The sequence below is a fragment of the Thamnophis elegans genome, chromosome 8, assembly GCF_009769535.1.
Source record: "Thamnophis elegans isolate rThaEle1 chromosome 8, rThaEle1.pri, whole genome shotgun sequence".
Classification (NCBI taxonomy): domain Eukaryota; kingdom Metazoa; phylum Chordata; class Lepidosauria; order Squamata; family Colubridae; genus Thamnophis; species Thamnophis elegans.
The window spans coordinates 64,323,270-64,339,673 of record NC_045548.1 but is presented as its reverse complement, the minus strand read 5'-3'; the positions used below and the strand labels follow the sequence as shown (position 1 = coordinate 64,339,673).

General features: G+C 43.4%; 1 protein-coding gene across 2 annotated transcripts in view; it reads left to right on the top strand.

Annotated features, from left to right (window-relative positions):
- Nucleotides 1–16,404, top strand: part of SAMD12 (sterile alpha motif domain containing 12) — a 320,783-nt gene that overhangs the window by 24,316 nt on the left and 280,063 nt on the right. For both annotated transcript variants that reach the window (XM_032222835.1, XM_032222836.1), the window contains exon 2: nt 11,998–12,173. In XM_032222835.1, coding sequence (XP_032078726.1) covers nt 11,998–12,173 — 176 coding nt within the window. The remainder of the gene's footprint in view (nt 1–11,997; nt 12,174–16,404) is intronic.

Sequence of the window (16,404 nt, the reverse complement as noted above, 5' to 3'; positions counted from 1 at the left end):
AGATACCTGGAAACGTTTCAGTTATCGAGCAATGTTTTTGGATAGATTATTGGCCATTATATCTGGAATGTTGAAAGCATGAGATGTGAGCAGTCACAAAATGGTTGTTGCAAAGGGATTTTGGCTGTTTGTAAAATGGCTGTCATGGCATTTCATCCTTGCCAGGATGAAATAGTTTCAGAGTTTTTAAAGGATAGGCTGAACTCCTAAAGGTTTTTTTTTTAAAGTCTAAATTATAACTTTCGTAGGAGATTTGGGCTGACAGTTTGACCTCTATTTCCTTACAGAATTTAAGTGACAGATTTATCTCAAAAGCCATTATGGGAACAGATAGGATTTTGACCCCTTTGATAGCACGGAAGACACTTAGTTCCTGTTTCAACTATAGCTCAGTAGATTTTCCTAGCTTAAAAATGGCAAGTGAAGAGGAATCGAATTTTATTTTAAATTTCATAAGAAATTGACATTCTGTAGTTATATAATTCACATCATTTGTATGTCACGATACATGTGGTATTAACTAACCCCTCCTCCTTGGAACTTGAATATTGCTGATAATTGAAATATTACATTTCAACAAATCAATGGTTAGAGTTTTAAAGTACCATATTTTTCATAGTACAAGACGCACTTTTTTCCCTCAAAAAGAGGGTGAAAATCTGTGTGTGTCTTATATATTGAATACAGCATTTTTGGCCTCCCAAAACCCCGCCCCCTTTGCAAAAATGGCCGTGCATAGCCTTTAGGAGGCTTCCAGAGTGCTCCTGGGGGCTGGGGAGGGCAAAAATTAGCAAAAAACAGGTTGTTTTTTGCTCGTTTTTGCCCAGCCCCCAAGAGCATTCTATAAGCCTCCTAAAGGCTATGCATGCCCTTTTTTTGACAAAAAATGGACCCATTTTCACAAAAAATTGCTGTTTTTGGGAGGTCTGCAGAGTGCAAAACCTTTTTTTTAGTTTGCCTCTTCAAAATCTTGGTGCGTCTTATACTCCATTGTGTCTTATACTCCAAAAAATATGGTAGTTCTGATTCCTATATGTTTGATTTGATTGCATGAAATTGTGTCTTCTGACATAAAATGTCTGGGACTTGGTAATCGATAACAAAGACCTTTCTCAAATTTAGGCTGCAAAGGACAAGAAAGAGTCCTTTCTACTAGGATTTCTCTTTTCTAGAATTTTCTAGAATTAGCTCCCAGCTAATTTGTTAGGCCACGCTGCTGGGGGTTGGGGAGGGCAAAGAATGGGCATTTTTGCTTGTTTTGCCCCCACCAGCCCCCAAGAGCACTCTATAAGCCTCCTAAAGGCTATGCATGTCCTTTTTTTTTGACAAAAAACAGGTCCATTTTTGTGAAAAATGGGCCATATTGGGGAGGTCTGCAGAGCGTAAAAACTTTTTTTTAAATTTGCCTCTTCAAAATCTTGGTGTGTCTTATACTCTGGTGCGTCTTATACTCCCCAAAAATGCAGTATGTTGAACTGTATCCTATCAATTTAAGATTAATTTAATTCAATGATTTTCCCCCCACATCCATTGGAGTCCAAAAGAAATTTAGTGAAGAGTCTTAGCTTTGGTATGTTAGAAGTGTAATAATATAGAAGAATAACATCAATGTATGTGTTTTGGGGGTTATTTTACAGTTGCACAATTTTGTTTTAATATGAGGCTCTGATGCAGGTTTCACATCTTCCAGGAAATTGAAATCATATCCAAATGTCTTTAGTATTGATTTCTTAAGATTTGGTCAGTAAAGATAATAAATCACCTAAATAAATCCTCCGTATCAGGAAGAGTCCATCTCATCCTGAATTTAGTAAGATCAATAAATGAAAGGAAAAGTCAGAAAAAAATTAATTTACTCATTATTTGTGGTAGACTTTATCAAAAAGTCTTCTTTACTTCTTTTACTATTTTGGGTTTGAGATATATCGAGTTCTGGTTCTTGCGCATCTGATGGCTCAGTCATTGTTATTTGATGCAATGCAATTGTAGTGTGTCTGATCTAGGCTTCCCCAGCAGCACGAAGCCAAGTCCTTGTCCCAATAAACCATTTTTATTTAATTCACACTGAATTCCTCTCCAGCAAAGTCTTTCCTCTCCCACAGTCTTTCAAAATAGTTGACAATTACTAACCGCTATCAGGCTTGGAGAGTGGCCAGGCCGATATCTTTCAGACCCCTCCAATGCTTGGCAAGAATGCAGGAATGAACTAATTGACTCCTGCAAACACCCCTCCCCTTTTGCTCCTCTTTTATTCCCTATGGGAGGGTCCATTCACCATCCACCTGTGGCCTTTCTCCCAAGTCGACCCTTGTTCCTTAGCTGTTCCCTTCGTCTGGCAACTCTGTGTATGCGCACACTGGGAACAGGCTCCAGCTGTTCATCTGTCTCACTGATGTCTGACTCCAAAGGTAGCTGATAACTGTCAGATGGCCCTGACTCCATCTCTGCTCCTGACACAGAGAACTCATCAGAGCCTTCCCTGACTCCAGGACTGGCCCATGTTCCTCCCCAACCTTCTCACAATCTGAATCAGGGTGTGGCAGGCCACAACAGTGTCATGGTTTTCTATCCTCTTCTGGGTCTGCCTCATGTTCTTTGGCAGTCTTGTCTCTTTGTAGATGCTATACCTTCAAAATAGTGAGTGCTGTATTTATTAATTTAGAATTTATTAGTCCCCCAACTCCAACAGACTCTGGATCATGGGAAAGGATCATGGAAGTATTGAAAAGCATTAAAAGGATACATAATCTATGCTTAGATGTTTTCTCCTCTTTAACTTGGTTGGTCAGGAAATTATTTACTTATTTAGCATTAGCCTTTACATAGTTAAATGGATTTTCTTACCAGCTTACAGTTTTCTGATATATTCACCAATGTATTATATGAGTGTCTACATAATTTTTCCCCTTATGTAAAGAAGAATGACACAAAATATGAACTTTTGTTCTTTATGCTCTACAGGAAGGGAAAAAAGAGAATCTTTTAGGTCTTAATAAATAAAGCATGGAGCTGTCCAAGTAGGAAATGTTAGAAGTATTCAAGAATTTCATTTTTTCATTTTTAAACCTACCTGGGAATCAGTCTCTCCTTCCTAAGATTCTTGACATTTCCTTTCCCATTATTAATTTAATATTTATTTATTGAAGAATTCATAAAGCCACCCAAGTTGCAAAAATGCCACCCCAGATGCCTTTCGATAGCAAAATCAAAATTACAGCATTTCTCAAAACGATAAAAATCAAAGAATTACGCTGAACACATAGTTGAGGCACACCAAGGGCATATTCCCAAAATGTGTTCACTTGGCATCATAGCCCAAAGCTTTCCTGAAGACTCGTAGGATTGGGGCAACTTCTGCCATTAATTTCTTTTGTCACGATATCTGTTTATCGTGCTTTCGTTTGATTGAAATCAACTGTTTCCATATTTCATGCTGTCATATTCTTTCTGCTTCTTCTGCTTCCTTAACTAGCACTCCCTTGTTGGTTAATATATTAAAAAAAGGTTATACAGAGATCTGAAATTAAAAGAACAAGAGGGGATTTTGTGTGCATGTAGGGATCATGATAATTAAGCATCTTTTCCTCATCTTTTCTACTCTATAGTTCCGTGATGACAAACCTATGGCATGGGTACCACAGGTGGCATGCAGAGCCCTCTCTGAGGGTACATGAGCTGTCAACTAGGTCAGCTCCACTGAAAATGGGAAGACTGTTTTTGCCCTCCTGGAGGCTCGAGGAAAGCTTCCGGGCCTGGGGAGAGCAAAAACATCCCCTGGTGTGGTGCAGGAGGCTGAATAGACTGCACCTGGGATGGTGGTGGTGGTTTGCACATAGATGCGCAAGGGGGGTGTTCAAGGGTGCATGCGCAGGGGTTAGGTACATTGCATTGTGGGTGTGGGCGCACATGCCACGATTTCGGCACGCGAGGACAAAAAGGTTAATCATTGCTATAGATAATGTCCAATTCTGGGAAAAGATGCATCTAGAATCTTTGGTATTCGTTGAACTTGATGGTTTGCTTTCAGACATTTCACGACCTAACTAGATAACATCATCAGTGCTAGCGAATATGGAACTTGGTTGTTTGCTTGTAGATATTTCATTACCCAACTACGTAATATCATCAGCGATAACTATAACTTACACTGATGATGTTACCTATTTTGGTAATGACATATTTTCTAGCAAACGCCGAGCTCAGAGAACACCAAAGGCTCCACAGTTTGACCCTGAGCTACAGATATTCCCTTCTATTCAAAGATTCATTTGGTTTTCAAATCAAGGGTAAATGATTTCCCTTTTCTCTTTCTTTATTCTCTGAAGGAGAAAGCTGTCAACAAGACAAGTCAGGAATTGGTAATGTTTGTCTCCCAAGAGATGTTGGGGTAATTGAAGACTCCCCATCATCATTATTTCATCTCTTTTTGAAAGATCTGCACCTTGGTTTTAGAACGCCTAGTCTTTGTATTTTCCTTGGCTGGATGAGCAAAGTAAAGAGCAACAACAATATCATTTTATTTGTTGGATTTGGGTACAGATCTTTTCTTGTTATATGTTCCTACTTTTAGCTGACAATGTTAGAAGTGAGTAAATATTGGATTAGGTGGTCTCAGTAGAAATTGGACCAACAAATGCTGGCTATTTTTCTCCCTTCGTTCTGTATCTTTGCCAGGCAGGGGAGCTTCAGCCAGATTACTAGCACAAAAATAGTCTATGAACCTATTTGCTGCAAATGGAGGAAAGTGGTTCATTAATTATGTGTGGAGAGTAAGGAAGTTGATCTTGACAGATAGGCCTGATTCATTACCAAAGCAGCAAGGGAAGAACATGGCTTAAATCCAAAACAAGAAGACACATGTAAAAGATTTAAGCAGGCACCTCCCTAATTTACACAAGTATGAGGGGAAGTGGGAAATAATACACAATCAGACTTGCAAAATTCTGTTTTTATAGCCCAATAGTTCTAGCCTTGGAGGGAGTTAATTTCTTAGTTTGGCTTGCGCAATGGGGCTGACATCACAGGAGTAGCTTTAACAAAACACATGATGTTGTCTTCAGTAAAAAAGAAAGCATATTTAGACCAGGCGTTCCCAACCCACATGCAGCCACATGAACAGCTAGTAATGCTGTCCCACAAGATATAATAAAAAAAATATTTTAAAAATAAAGGAAGTTTGTTATTGGGATACATTAACTATATCAGTGTTTTTCAACCACTGTGCCGCGGCACACTAGTGTGCCGTCACATAGTGTAAGGTGTGCCGTGGGAAAAACACTTTATATATAGTCAATATAGGCACAGAGTTAATTTTTTTTAACATTTTCTAATGGTGGTGTGCCTCGTGATTTTTTTCATGAAAAAAGTGTGCCTTTGCACAAAAAAGGTTGAAAAACACTGAACTATATTATATATTTTATAAATGGCCCAAACAATTCCTCTTCACTCAGTGTGGCCCAGGCAAGCCAAAGGTTTGAACACCCAAGATTTAGACAGATTTGTTTTGTCTTTTAATGACCCCATAATTCCTTACATCGGGGTGGAGTCGGGGCAACTGAATAGAGCTGAGCGTTTACTGGCCGGATGCCCTTCCTGTTGCCAATCCAGAGTTCGCAGCTAACAATTACTCATTGAGCCCAGAGAAAAAAATAACTGCCACTACCTACTAGAACTACCCAGCCTCCTGATTTTGAGGTGAGAGCTCCCCCTCTAGGCCACTGCACCACTCACCCAAGATTTAGACAGATGCTCAGCCTGAAACACTCTGATTCTCAGGCTGATGGGTGTGAGAGGGTATTTTTTGGGGGATTTGTTCTATTTATTTTTATTTTGTTAAATTCATTTGTCGCTTATCTCCTCATGAGGATACTCTGGGCGGTTTACAACAATAAAATCGAAAACGAAAGGACTTACAAACAGATGATAATGATGATGAAGTTATCCATTATCAGTGGTGGGTTTCGATGTATTTTACTACTGATTCGCTCGTGCAGGCGTGCATGACACTTCTGTGCAGAAGTATCCGGGTGGATGGGCGGAGCCTCTGGCCACCTTCACTACCAGTTTGCCCGATCCGGGGTGAATCGGCAGAAACCCACCTCTGATTGAGTTGTATCTGACTCTCTTTTTTTTAGCCGAGTTGGAAGGGACCTTGGAGGTCTTCTAGTCCAACCCCCTGCCCTATACCGTTTCAGACAAATGGCTATCCAACATCTTCTTAAAGACTTCCAGTGTTTGGGCATTCTGAGGCAAATTGTTCCACTGATTAATTGTTCTAACTGTCAGGAAATTTCTCAGTAGTTTTAGGTTGCTTCTCTCCTTGATTAGCTTCCATCCATTGCTTCTTGTCCTGCCTACAGGTCCTTTAGAGAATAGCTTAACTCCAGTGGTGGGATTCAAAATTTTTTACTACCCGTTCTGTGAGCATGGCTTGGTGGGTGTGGCAGGGAAAAGATACCATAAAATCTCCATTCCCTCCCCATTCCAGGGGAAGGAGACTGCAAAATCCCCATTCCCTCCCGATCAGCTGGGACTCAGCAGCAGAGAATAGATGGGGGGCGGAGCCAGTCAGAAGTGGTATTTACCAGTTCTCGGAACTACTCAAAATTTCCACTACTGGTTTTCCAGAACTAGCCAGAACCTGCTGAATACCACCTCTTTTTGACTCCCTCTTCTTTGTGGCAGCCCCTGAGATATTGGAACGCTGCTATCATGTCACCCCTAGTCTTTCTACATGCCTCTCGGTCTGCTAGTAATATTCTGATCCTAAATCTGAAATGTGTATTTCTGTGCTATATCTATGTGCAATAATTACTCTGGCTTTTTTTTTTTGTTGGTTTAAAATATTTCTTCTTTCCAGTTATTCAAGATAACTGTCGTAAAGATTAAAACTGGTAGAAATGCAATCACTATAAGTGAAAAATGTACTCTGTCAAAACCTTAGCAGCAGACCCTGACCATGGAAACAAACCTTACACGGAGTTTCATTAATCAGGTTTAGCATCCAGAAAGAAATAGTTAGGATACAGGATGTTGGAAAGCGAATAACCGAAATCCCACCCTCATTCATGAGCAAATGCAATAAGGTGGTATCTCAGAATTGCTTGAACCTCTTTTTCCCTGAATGCAAAACTAAAGAAGTGTTGCTACAACTGGGCATTTCTAGTTTGATGAAAAGAAGGACTAGGGGTGACATGATTGCAGCGTTCCAATATCTCAGGGGCTGCCACAAAGAAGAGGGAGTCAAGCAGAGGTGGAATTCAGCAGGTTCTGACCAGTTCTGGAAAACCGGTAGTGGAAATGTTGAGTAGTTCCGAGAACTGGTAAATATCACCTCTGACTGGCCCCACTCCCCCATCTATTCTCTGCTGCGGAGTCCCAGCTGATCGGGAGGGAATGGGGATTTTGCAGTCTCCTTCCCCTGGAATGGGAGGGAATGGAGATTTTACGGTATCTTTTCCCTGCCACATCCACCAAGCCATGCTCACAGAACCGGTAGTAAATTTTTTTGAATCCCACCACTGGAGTTAAGCTATTCTCCAAAGGGCCTGAGGGCAGGACAAGAAGCAATGGATGGAAGCTAATCAAGGAGAGAAGCAACCTAGAACTACTGAGAAATTTCCTGACAGTTAGAACAATTAATCAGTGGAACAACTTGCCTCCAGAAGTTGTAAATACTCCAACACTGGGAGTTGTTAAGAAGAGATTGGACAACCATTTGTCTGAAATGGTATATTGTTTCCTCTCTAAGTGAGAGGATTGGACTAGGAGACCTCCAAGGTCCCTTCCAACTCTGTTATTCTATTCCAGTGTTTCTCAACCTTGGCAACTTGAAGATGTCTAGACTTCAACTCCCAGAATTCCCCAGCCAGCATTCGCTGGCTGGGGAATTCTGGGAGTTGAAGTCCAGACATCTTCAAGTTGCCAAGGTTGAGAAACACTGTGCTATTCTAAAGACTTAATGCCATTTTGCCCAGATAAAGCTGGCACTGGAGCATCCATCTCTTTTTTTATTAGCCATGTTTTGAAATATCCTCTTTTGTTTCCCAGCCTCAGTAACATTCTCTGCTTGGTCTCAATGAGGTGCCAGTCTTTGGAAGCTTTGCTTGGTTAGCCATGGATAAAATAACTTCCCTCTTGCCTGCCACTCAGAAACCCACCGACTTGAAGTTGGCAGCAAAGTAATCTCCAAAGCAATTGACGTTCTTAGCAAAATGGTGTTCGGGTAGGCAATGAAAGGCTTTTCAGGCATTTTGAATCTCAATTTCCATAATCCCTGAATACTGCTCCCTGATTAGAAAAAACCCAAAGCACCAGGAGAATGTTAGGCGATGTACCTACCCCTCACAGTATTTCAGCCACAGAACGTGATCAAGGTGCAAGGGAAACTTTTCTCTGTGCCTGTTTCCTTTTCAGTAGGAAATAAATTATGATTTTTGCCAATGCATTCAAGTGAGAAATTCCTTGAGTGCTCTACAATACAAGTGAATCCTCAATTGATGAACACAATTGAGCCCAATATTTCTGTTGCTACACAAGACAGTTAAGTGAATTTTGCCCCATTTTATGACTTTTGTTGCCACCATGGCAGGGATGGGTTCCTGCCAGTTCTAACCTCTTCTATAGAAGAGGTTCCACAAATCTACAGTGACGTTTAGAACCAGTTCCAGCTCCCTCCCCCCACCCTTCCGCACATCATCAAGATGAAGAGTGAGAGGAGGAATTCTGGGAGTTGAAGTCCACAAGTCTTAAAGCTGTCAAGTTTGAACACCCCTGGGGTTTTTTTTCTAAAAGGTTAGGGGTGCAAGGGTCTTGTAACTTGACAACTTTAAGACTTGCATGCTTCAAATGCCAGAGTTTCTGAGCCAACATTTTGGTTGCTAAGCAAGAGCATTGTTAAGTGAGTTTCACCACATTTTACAAATTGGCCACGCCCACCCAGTCACATGGCTGGCAAGCTACTCCCACAAAGCAGTCCACACTTACAGAAGAGGTTCTAAAAATTTTTGAAACCCACCACTGATCCTTCCCCTGCTAAGCCCACCATGCCACGCCCACCAAGCCCCATCTATTCTCTGCCTCCCGAGTCCCAGCTGATTGGGAGGAAATGGGGATTTTGCAGTAACCTTTTCCTGGAGTGGTGTGGGAATGGAGATTTTACAGTATTCTTCCCAGGGGTGGGTTCCTGCCAGTTCTAACCTCTTCTATAGACGAAGTTCCACAAATCTACAGTGCCGTTTAGAACCAGTTCCAGCTCCCTCCCCCCACCCGTCCGGACATCATCAAGATGAAGAGCGAGAGGAGGAATTCTGGGAGTTGAAGTCCACAAGTCTTAAAGCTGTCAAGTTTGAACACCACTGGGGCTTTTTTTCTAAAGGGTTAGGAGTGCAAGGGTCTTGTAACTTGACAGCTTTAAGACTTGCGTGCTTCAAATGCTTAGCAACCAAAATGTTTCTGAGCCAACATTTTGGTTGCTAAGCAAGAGCATTGTTATGTGAGTTTCACCACATTTTACAAGTTGGCCATGCCCATCCAGTCACATGACTGCCAAGCCATTCCCACTCAATCACATGGCTGGCAAGCCACTCCCACCTGGTCACATGGCCGGCAAACCACTCCCATGAAGCAGGCTACACCTATAGAAAAGGTTCTAAAATTTTTTGAAACCCACCACTGCACCATGGTGAAGTGAACCACTGCAGTTGTTAAGTTAGTAACATGGTTGTTAAGTGGACCTGGCTTCCCCATTGACTTTGCTTGTCAGAAGGTCACCAGAGGTGATCACGTGACCCTGTAAAATGTGCCAGTTGCCAAACATCTAAATTTTGATCAGAGGGATGCTGCAACCATCATAAATGTGAAAAATGTCATAAGTCACCTTTTTCAGGGCCGTGTAACTCCAAAAGGTCACTAGCCAAAGGTTATAGGTTGAGGGCTATGTTTATATTCTTACATAAAAGATAATAACAGTCACAAGAACAGTGCTAGTGTAATCAATACTGTTAGGAATATAATCTAATGATTGGGTTGGCAATATATAAATCATATAGCAATGCTATATTTGTTTCTTTAAATCATACTGTAAAATGTGATTGGTTGCTGTTTCCTCAATCGGCCATAAGAGGGAGCCAGAATGACTGTTAGTTCTCTGTTTGTTAGATGCTGGGCTGAACTGATCTGAGTGTTTTGGCAGCTGGCTGTTAGAAAGTGCCATGAGCTATTGTAACTGATAGCAAACTTTGAGTACCAGACTGTTTGTATGATACTGGACTATGTTATTTGGATTAGCCCTTAACTGAAAGACATTGATGACTGACTGTCTTATCCGTGTATGACTTGGACTGTTTGATGGACTCTGATACCTCTATTTCCACGAAAGTAAAAGCCTATTTAAACTGCAGTGTCTCTGTGTGCTGGTTTATGTGTTCTCCAACACAACTCTCACAACGTTTCTCTGAACGCACTTGCTCTCCCAACGGGGAACTTACCTAACAAATACCCTCTTTTAGTTAAGAGGCACAAGTGCAAAAAATGGAGGGGGAAGCAGTAGCAATCCTTTTGGGGTCCTCAGAGTCTTCCAGAATAGATTCTTGTTGTTAGTTGTGAAGTCATGTCTCACCAATCGCGACCCCATGGACAATGTTCCTCCAGGCCTTCCTGTCCTCTACCCTCCTCCATTTAAGCTCACGCCTACTGCTTCAGTGACTCCATCCAACCATCTCATTCTCTGTCATCCTGTTCTTCTTTTGCCCTCAATCTTTCCCAGCATTAGGCTCTTCTCCGGTGAGTCCTTTCTTCTCATTAGGGGGCCAAAGTATTTCATCTTCAGGATCTGGCCTTCTATCAGGATTGATCTCCTCTAGGACTGACCAGTTGGATCGCCTTGCAGTCCAGAGACTCACAGGAATCTTCTCCAGGACCATAGTTCAAAGGCCTCCATTCTTTGATGCTCAGCCTTTCTTATGGTCCAACCTTCACAGCCATACATTGCAAGTGGGAAAACCACAGCCTTGGCTATACACACCTTTGTTGACAGGGTGATGTCTCTGCTCCAGAATAGATAGGCTCCCAAATTTAGATAACCTCTTTGTCTTGTTTGTGCTTAGCTAACCCATTTCACTTTTTAAATTGCTAGAACCATTCAAAATGGACTTTTTGGGAATACTCTGTGCATCCTGCCAAGCTCCATCAAATCCAGAGCATCCTTGATAAATTTAGGGCACAACCATTCGGCCCCACAAAATTGCAAACTTGGATAGCTCCTGGTTGATATCACTACCCACACATCATAGTGTCATTCCTTTGTGAGTTGCTGGGGGTGTACTGGATAGAGCATGGCACAACTAAGAACAGCCTTTTCTTCTGTTGGAAGAAATGTCGTCCTGAGTTCAGTTCCAAGTGGGGAGAAAGACATTGGAAACAGGGTGGCTGCTTGGAAAGATGTTTGTAATGGTGGACAGGATCACATGCCTTGAAGATCTTGGATGAAGAAAAAAAGGGAAGAGATGCCGAGAGTGCCTGAATTTTATACACCTCTGGGCTTTGGGCTTGAATTTGAGCTTGTATTCTGATTGGTTGTCAGACTCCCATGGGGCCATGCAAGGAGCAACCCTGTCGGATGTCCTGAGTCCTAGGCTTGGTTGAGCCTTGCTGGGTGATGCAATCTTCCCAGGTGCCATGCGGTGAGAGGGGTAGAGGACTAATCCTACCTTTGTTGGATCTTGAGTGAGGGCATTTGCCTATGAATAGACCTAGCTATCTCTTTATCTCTTAAGGGCTAACATTTACCATGGGCTATTGAGGATGGTGGGGGGCTATTAAGAGTGAGCCTGTTTCCTGCCTAAAAACACGTTTCTCCATTTCTCATCCAGGGAAATATAATATTCTGCCTTTTTAACATTTCCTAGAATATTTCATTTTTCTAGGAGAGGGGTGGGTGCTAACTTCCCATACCTCTTCTTTCCTATCTTCTAAACTCACTCTAATTCTTTTTCTCAGCTATCCACTGCAGCCTCAGTCCAAATGGTATCGATCTCTCTGTGTGTACCGAAGGAATTAGCCTGCAACTTGAAGGGGAGAGAGTGGAACCAACCTCCCTTAAGAAAGAAACCTCTAAGTTGCCTGAGTTGAAAGAAACTCTCCAAAGACAGCCCCTGGAATCAGAAGCATCTAAGGTAGGTATTACCGTGCCTCTTTCTTTATTCTCTGCCTTCTTACCCCAATATTTGCAAGCTGTGACAAACTCTGGACTGCAAGAGGGGAAAAAACCCCCAAACGAGGTTGAAACTCACAATATATAATCAAAATATTGGATGGTCACCCACAGTCACCCCAAATCAGAGGGATGCTTGACCTGAATGGTCTTCAAAGCATTGCAAAAGGCACGGAGAGCCTGGTCTAAAAGAAGAACCAGAATATGGGTGCTACTCCCAAAAACATCTACCATCCAGCTGATAGCTGAAGGTACCTCCAATGGCAGTGGGATCCTCAAGCAGCCTCTCTCTAGATCAGAGGTGGGGAATAATGGGCATTTTATGACTTGTGGACTTCAACTCCCAGAATTCCTGAACCAGATCATAAAAGTCATAAAAGAGACATTGTTCCCTACCCCTGTTTATAGATCAGAGGTGTCAAACTCAAGTTTCCCCTGGCTGGTTTCAGCCCACTGGGTGCTTATATCTGGCCCTTGGGGCCACCCTGGAAACAGCGAAGGACTGGCCCGCAATGCCTCTGCCAGTGAAAATGGAGCTCGGGGGGGTCGGTGGGGCACACAAGGCCTGCTCAAGCTCAGTTTTTACTGGCAGTGCATTTGGGCCACCCCAGGTACCCTCGACACAGGTACTACTACAGACGCCCCCAACACCACATGTGCCCCAATGACATGAGTGACATTGAGCTGGCCATGCCCACCCTGACTATGGCCCCCTGCCCCCCTGAGGTCAAACACAACCTCAATGAAATAGAGTTTGACCTCCCTGCTCTAGATGATTGGACTGGACAAGCTGAATCACATTTTGCCAGGCAGTTCCTGAGACATCTCAGTATTGAATTGAATTGAATTTTATTATTTGTATGCCGCCCTTCTCCGGGAGGGACTCAGGGCGGCGAACAACTCAAAAGGGGAAAAGGGGAACATAGAACAGAATACAAGTAATTAAAATAGCCAAGAATCACACAACCACACAAGTCGAGAGGAGAGGGGAACTCATCAACCCCAGGCCTGCCGGCAAAGCCAGGTTTTAACGGCTTTTCGGAAGGCCTGGAGAGAGGTGAGGGTCCGAATCCCTGTGGGGAGTTTGTTCCAGAGGGCCAGAGCTGCCACAGAGAAGGCCCTCCCCCGGGTAGCAGCCAGGTGGCATTGGCTAGTAGACGGAACCCGGAGGAGGGAGTATCATCTCATATCCAAAGAGGTGTGTAAGTCATAACCAACATTTCAGAGATTGGTTCAGATCTAGTGAGGAACACGCCCAACTCCCTTATTCATTCCAGTGGTCTCTAAGGAAAAAAAAAATCCTGAATAGTTAGAATTCTAGAGACAAATTGGTCAGACCTGTTCAGTTGCAAGATGACCATAGGGGAACGTGCTTTAAATCCCAAAAGGTTCAGTCCTTATTTTCTCCAGCCAAAAATGACAAAAAGATGGGAGCCTAGGAGGGGAAGAAATATGAAAAAATATTTTTTTTCCTCTGACTGAGTCCGAATTAATTTATTTCAAAAAACATTCTATGTACAAACCAATTCATTGGCCCTGCTCAAGCATACAAGATTTGAAATCAGAAACCTTTACTGCGCCTCTCGCTGGCCAGCTGATTCTCAGGTGTCTGCTACGCATGTGGGAGACGTGTACGCATTCACAGGGGGCGGGGGTTACATGCACATGCAAGGGGGAGTGTGGGGAACATGGGGGAGCACGTCTCCCCGTAGCCCATTTTGGGAATAGCAGACCTCTCGGAATCCCCAGAACCCTGTTTTTGGTCCCAGGAGCTTCTGGGAGGCCCAAAACGGGCCATGGGGAATTGTGTGCACATGTATGAGGGGGAAGGAAAGGGGAAGTATGGGATGTTCTCGTGCACATGCACTGGGGAGCATGGGGGCATCATGCATGCACGTGCATGGGGTGGGGCGTTATGGATGTGGGCACACACACGCTGTCACACGCCCATGTGCACTTTCAGCACCCAAGGAAAAAATGGTTAGCCCTCACTGAGTTAGGATGACAGCATTACAAACCTCTTCTTTCTTAGCTTTTTCATCCAAGGTGGATATAACGTTGAAAAAGAACCACTTCAACTCACATTAAAATAAGTGTTATTATACTAAACAAATTAATTGTCGGGCAGGTAAGACCCAGTCCCCATGTGACGCTTCAATTAACCTGATTTATTGCTAAATGCTTTTGCACAGGAATCTTCTCAGCTAGCAGTCTGCATTTGCTAAGTTAGATACGGGTTAATGACACTCAGAGGGGTTGAAATTGGACCTAGTTCTTTTATGGCTACGTAAGGATTCTAGGCTGATCCCCCTTTTCACTCTGCCCCCCTGGTTTTGCCATCTCTTCCCCCAAAAATTATATAGCTGCCCATTTACCCAAGGGAACTCTGAGCAATGATATCTTGGAATCTGGCTGCCAAATGAAGCAGTTGGATTGGCACACGGCACTGTCTCATGTCTTATTTAATCAGTTGATTGAACAGACTGCAATAGTCTATGTTTGCACAAATCACCAAGTCATAAATTCCTCATACTTCAATCCCTTAGAATCAAGGAATGGAGTTATAGATAGTATTCATCATTCGTTATGTCTGGGTCAAAATCTTTCATCTGAATTCAGATGGGCGGTGTAGAGAAGAAATCAGTGCTTCAGGATAGATTTTGGCATCATTTCTTTCCCATTTAGCCCCTGCCATTAGGCCAAATCAACCCAATAGGGCCATGGAAGAGAGGATGAGGAAGGTTAAATAGGATTAAAGCTACCCATTTCATTTTTTAATCCCTTCCATCCTATTCCCCCCACCCCTAACCAAACAACTCAGCAAACAAAATATTATTTTAGCTTAATTCATTTTCATAAATGCTGCTTCAAACACTAAAGCCTTGGAGTTTGCCATACTGGGAGAGGGAAGGAGCCCCTGCACTGGTGATGGGGGGGTGTAGAGACCTGGAGGCTGCAGTGGCATGCCACCGAATGCTGAGGACCGGCTGGTCAATGGAGAGTGAGCCGTGGATCAGCTGTGCAGTGGGGAGGTGGAGAGATGTGAGGCAAGCAGCCTGCTGGACCTGTTCTGGTTGAGGCTTCCCCAAAAAGCATGAAGCAGATTCCTGGTCCTGACAAAACCCCTTTTATTAAACGAATGTGAATTCCTCTCATTCACATTCAGCAAAGGCCTGGCAAACAGTCTTTCAAAGGTGAAGTTATCACCACAGACCTCATCTAGCTTGGAAAGCTGCCATGTAAATATTTTCAAAACACAGTGCTGTGCAAGGAAAGACTGGGCACAGAGTCTCTGAGATTCACAGACAGATCTTCACACTCCTGAAATGAATGAATGAACAAACAAATGAATTGTTTCCTGGAAAAGCCCACTCCCCTTTCACTCTTCTTTTATTTCCTGTGGGAGGGGCCACTCATGGTCCATCTGTGGTTTTACTCCCAAGTTGACCCTGATTTCTTAGCTGTTCTTTTCTTCTGGAAGCTCTGTGCATGCATACACTAGGAATAGGCTCCTACTGTTCCTCTGCCTCATTGCTGTCTACCTCCGAAGGCAGCTGAGAACTGCCAGATGGCCTTGGCCCCATCTCTGCCTCTGATGCAGAGCCTTCATCTGAGCCTTCCCCAGCCTCCAGGACTGGCCCATGTTCCTCCCCAACCTCCTCACTGTCCGACTCTGGCAGGCCACAAACAGGGCCTCGGAGCTCCAGAGATAGGCCCATGCAGTTAGCCTGCATGCGAAGTGGTATCTTAATGCTGGTTTAGGTCCAGAACCCAGACCAGGGGTGCCTTCCAGCAGCCACTACTGCCAGTTCGCTCATGAGTGTGTTGCAAATTGTTCTGTGCATGTGCAGAAGTGAAAAACAAGATGGTGCCATAGAGAACCGGTTTGGGGGCGTGGCAGGCCTGGGTTGCTGGTGGTTCCAGCGACCCAGGCAAACAAACCACTACCAATTCAGCTGAACTAGTCTAAACCAGTAGGAACCCACCAGACCCTTGAGACTCCTTGGGGCTGCAGAAAATTGGTAGTAGCCTGTAAATTCTGTCTCTCATCTGTGAAGGAGGGTTATGCAGTGCTCCAGATTCAAAGGCAAGAATCGGCTTGGGAGCAGACAGAGCTGCTCATTTGGCAACTCCTGAAACAAAATCTTTCTTTCCCTGGGTCCCTGTTGTGACTGCAGACCTCAGATGAATGA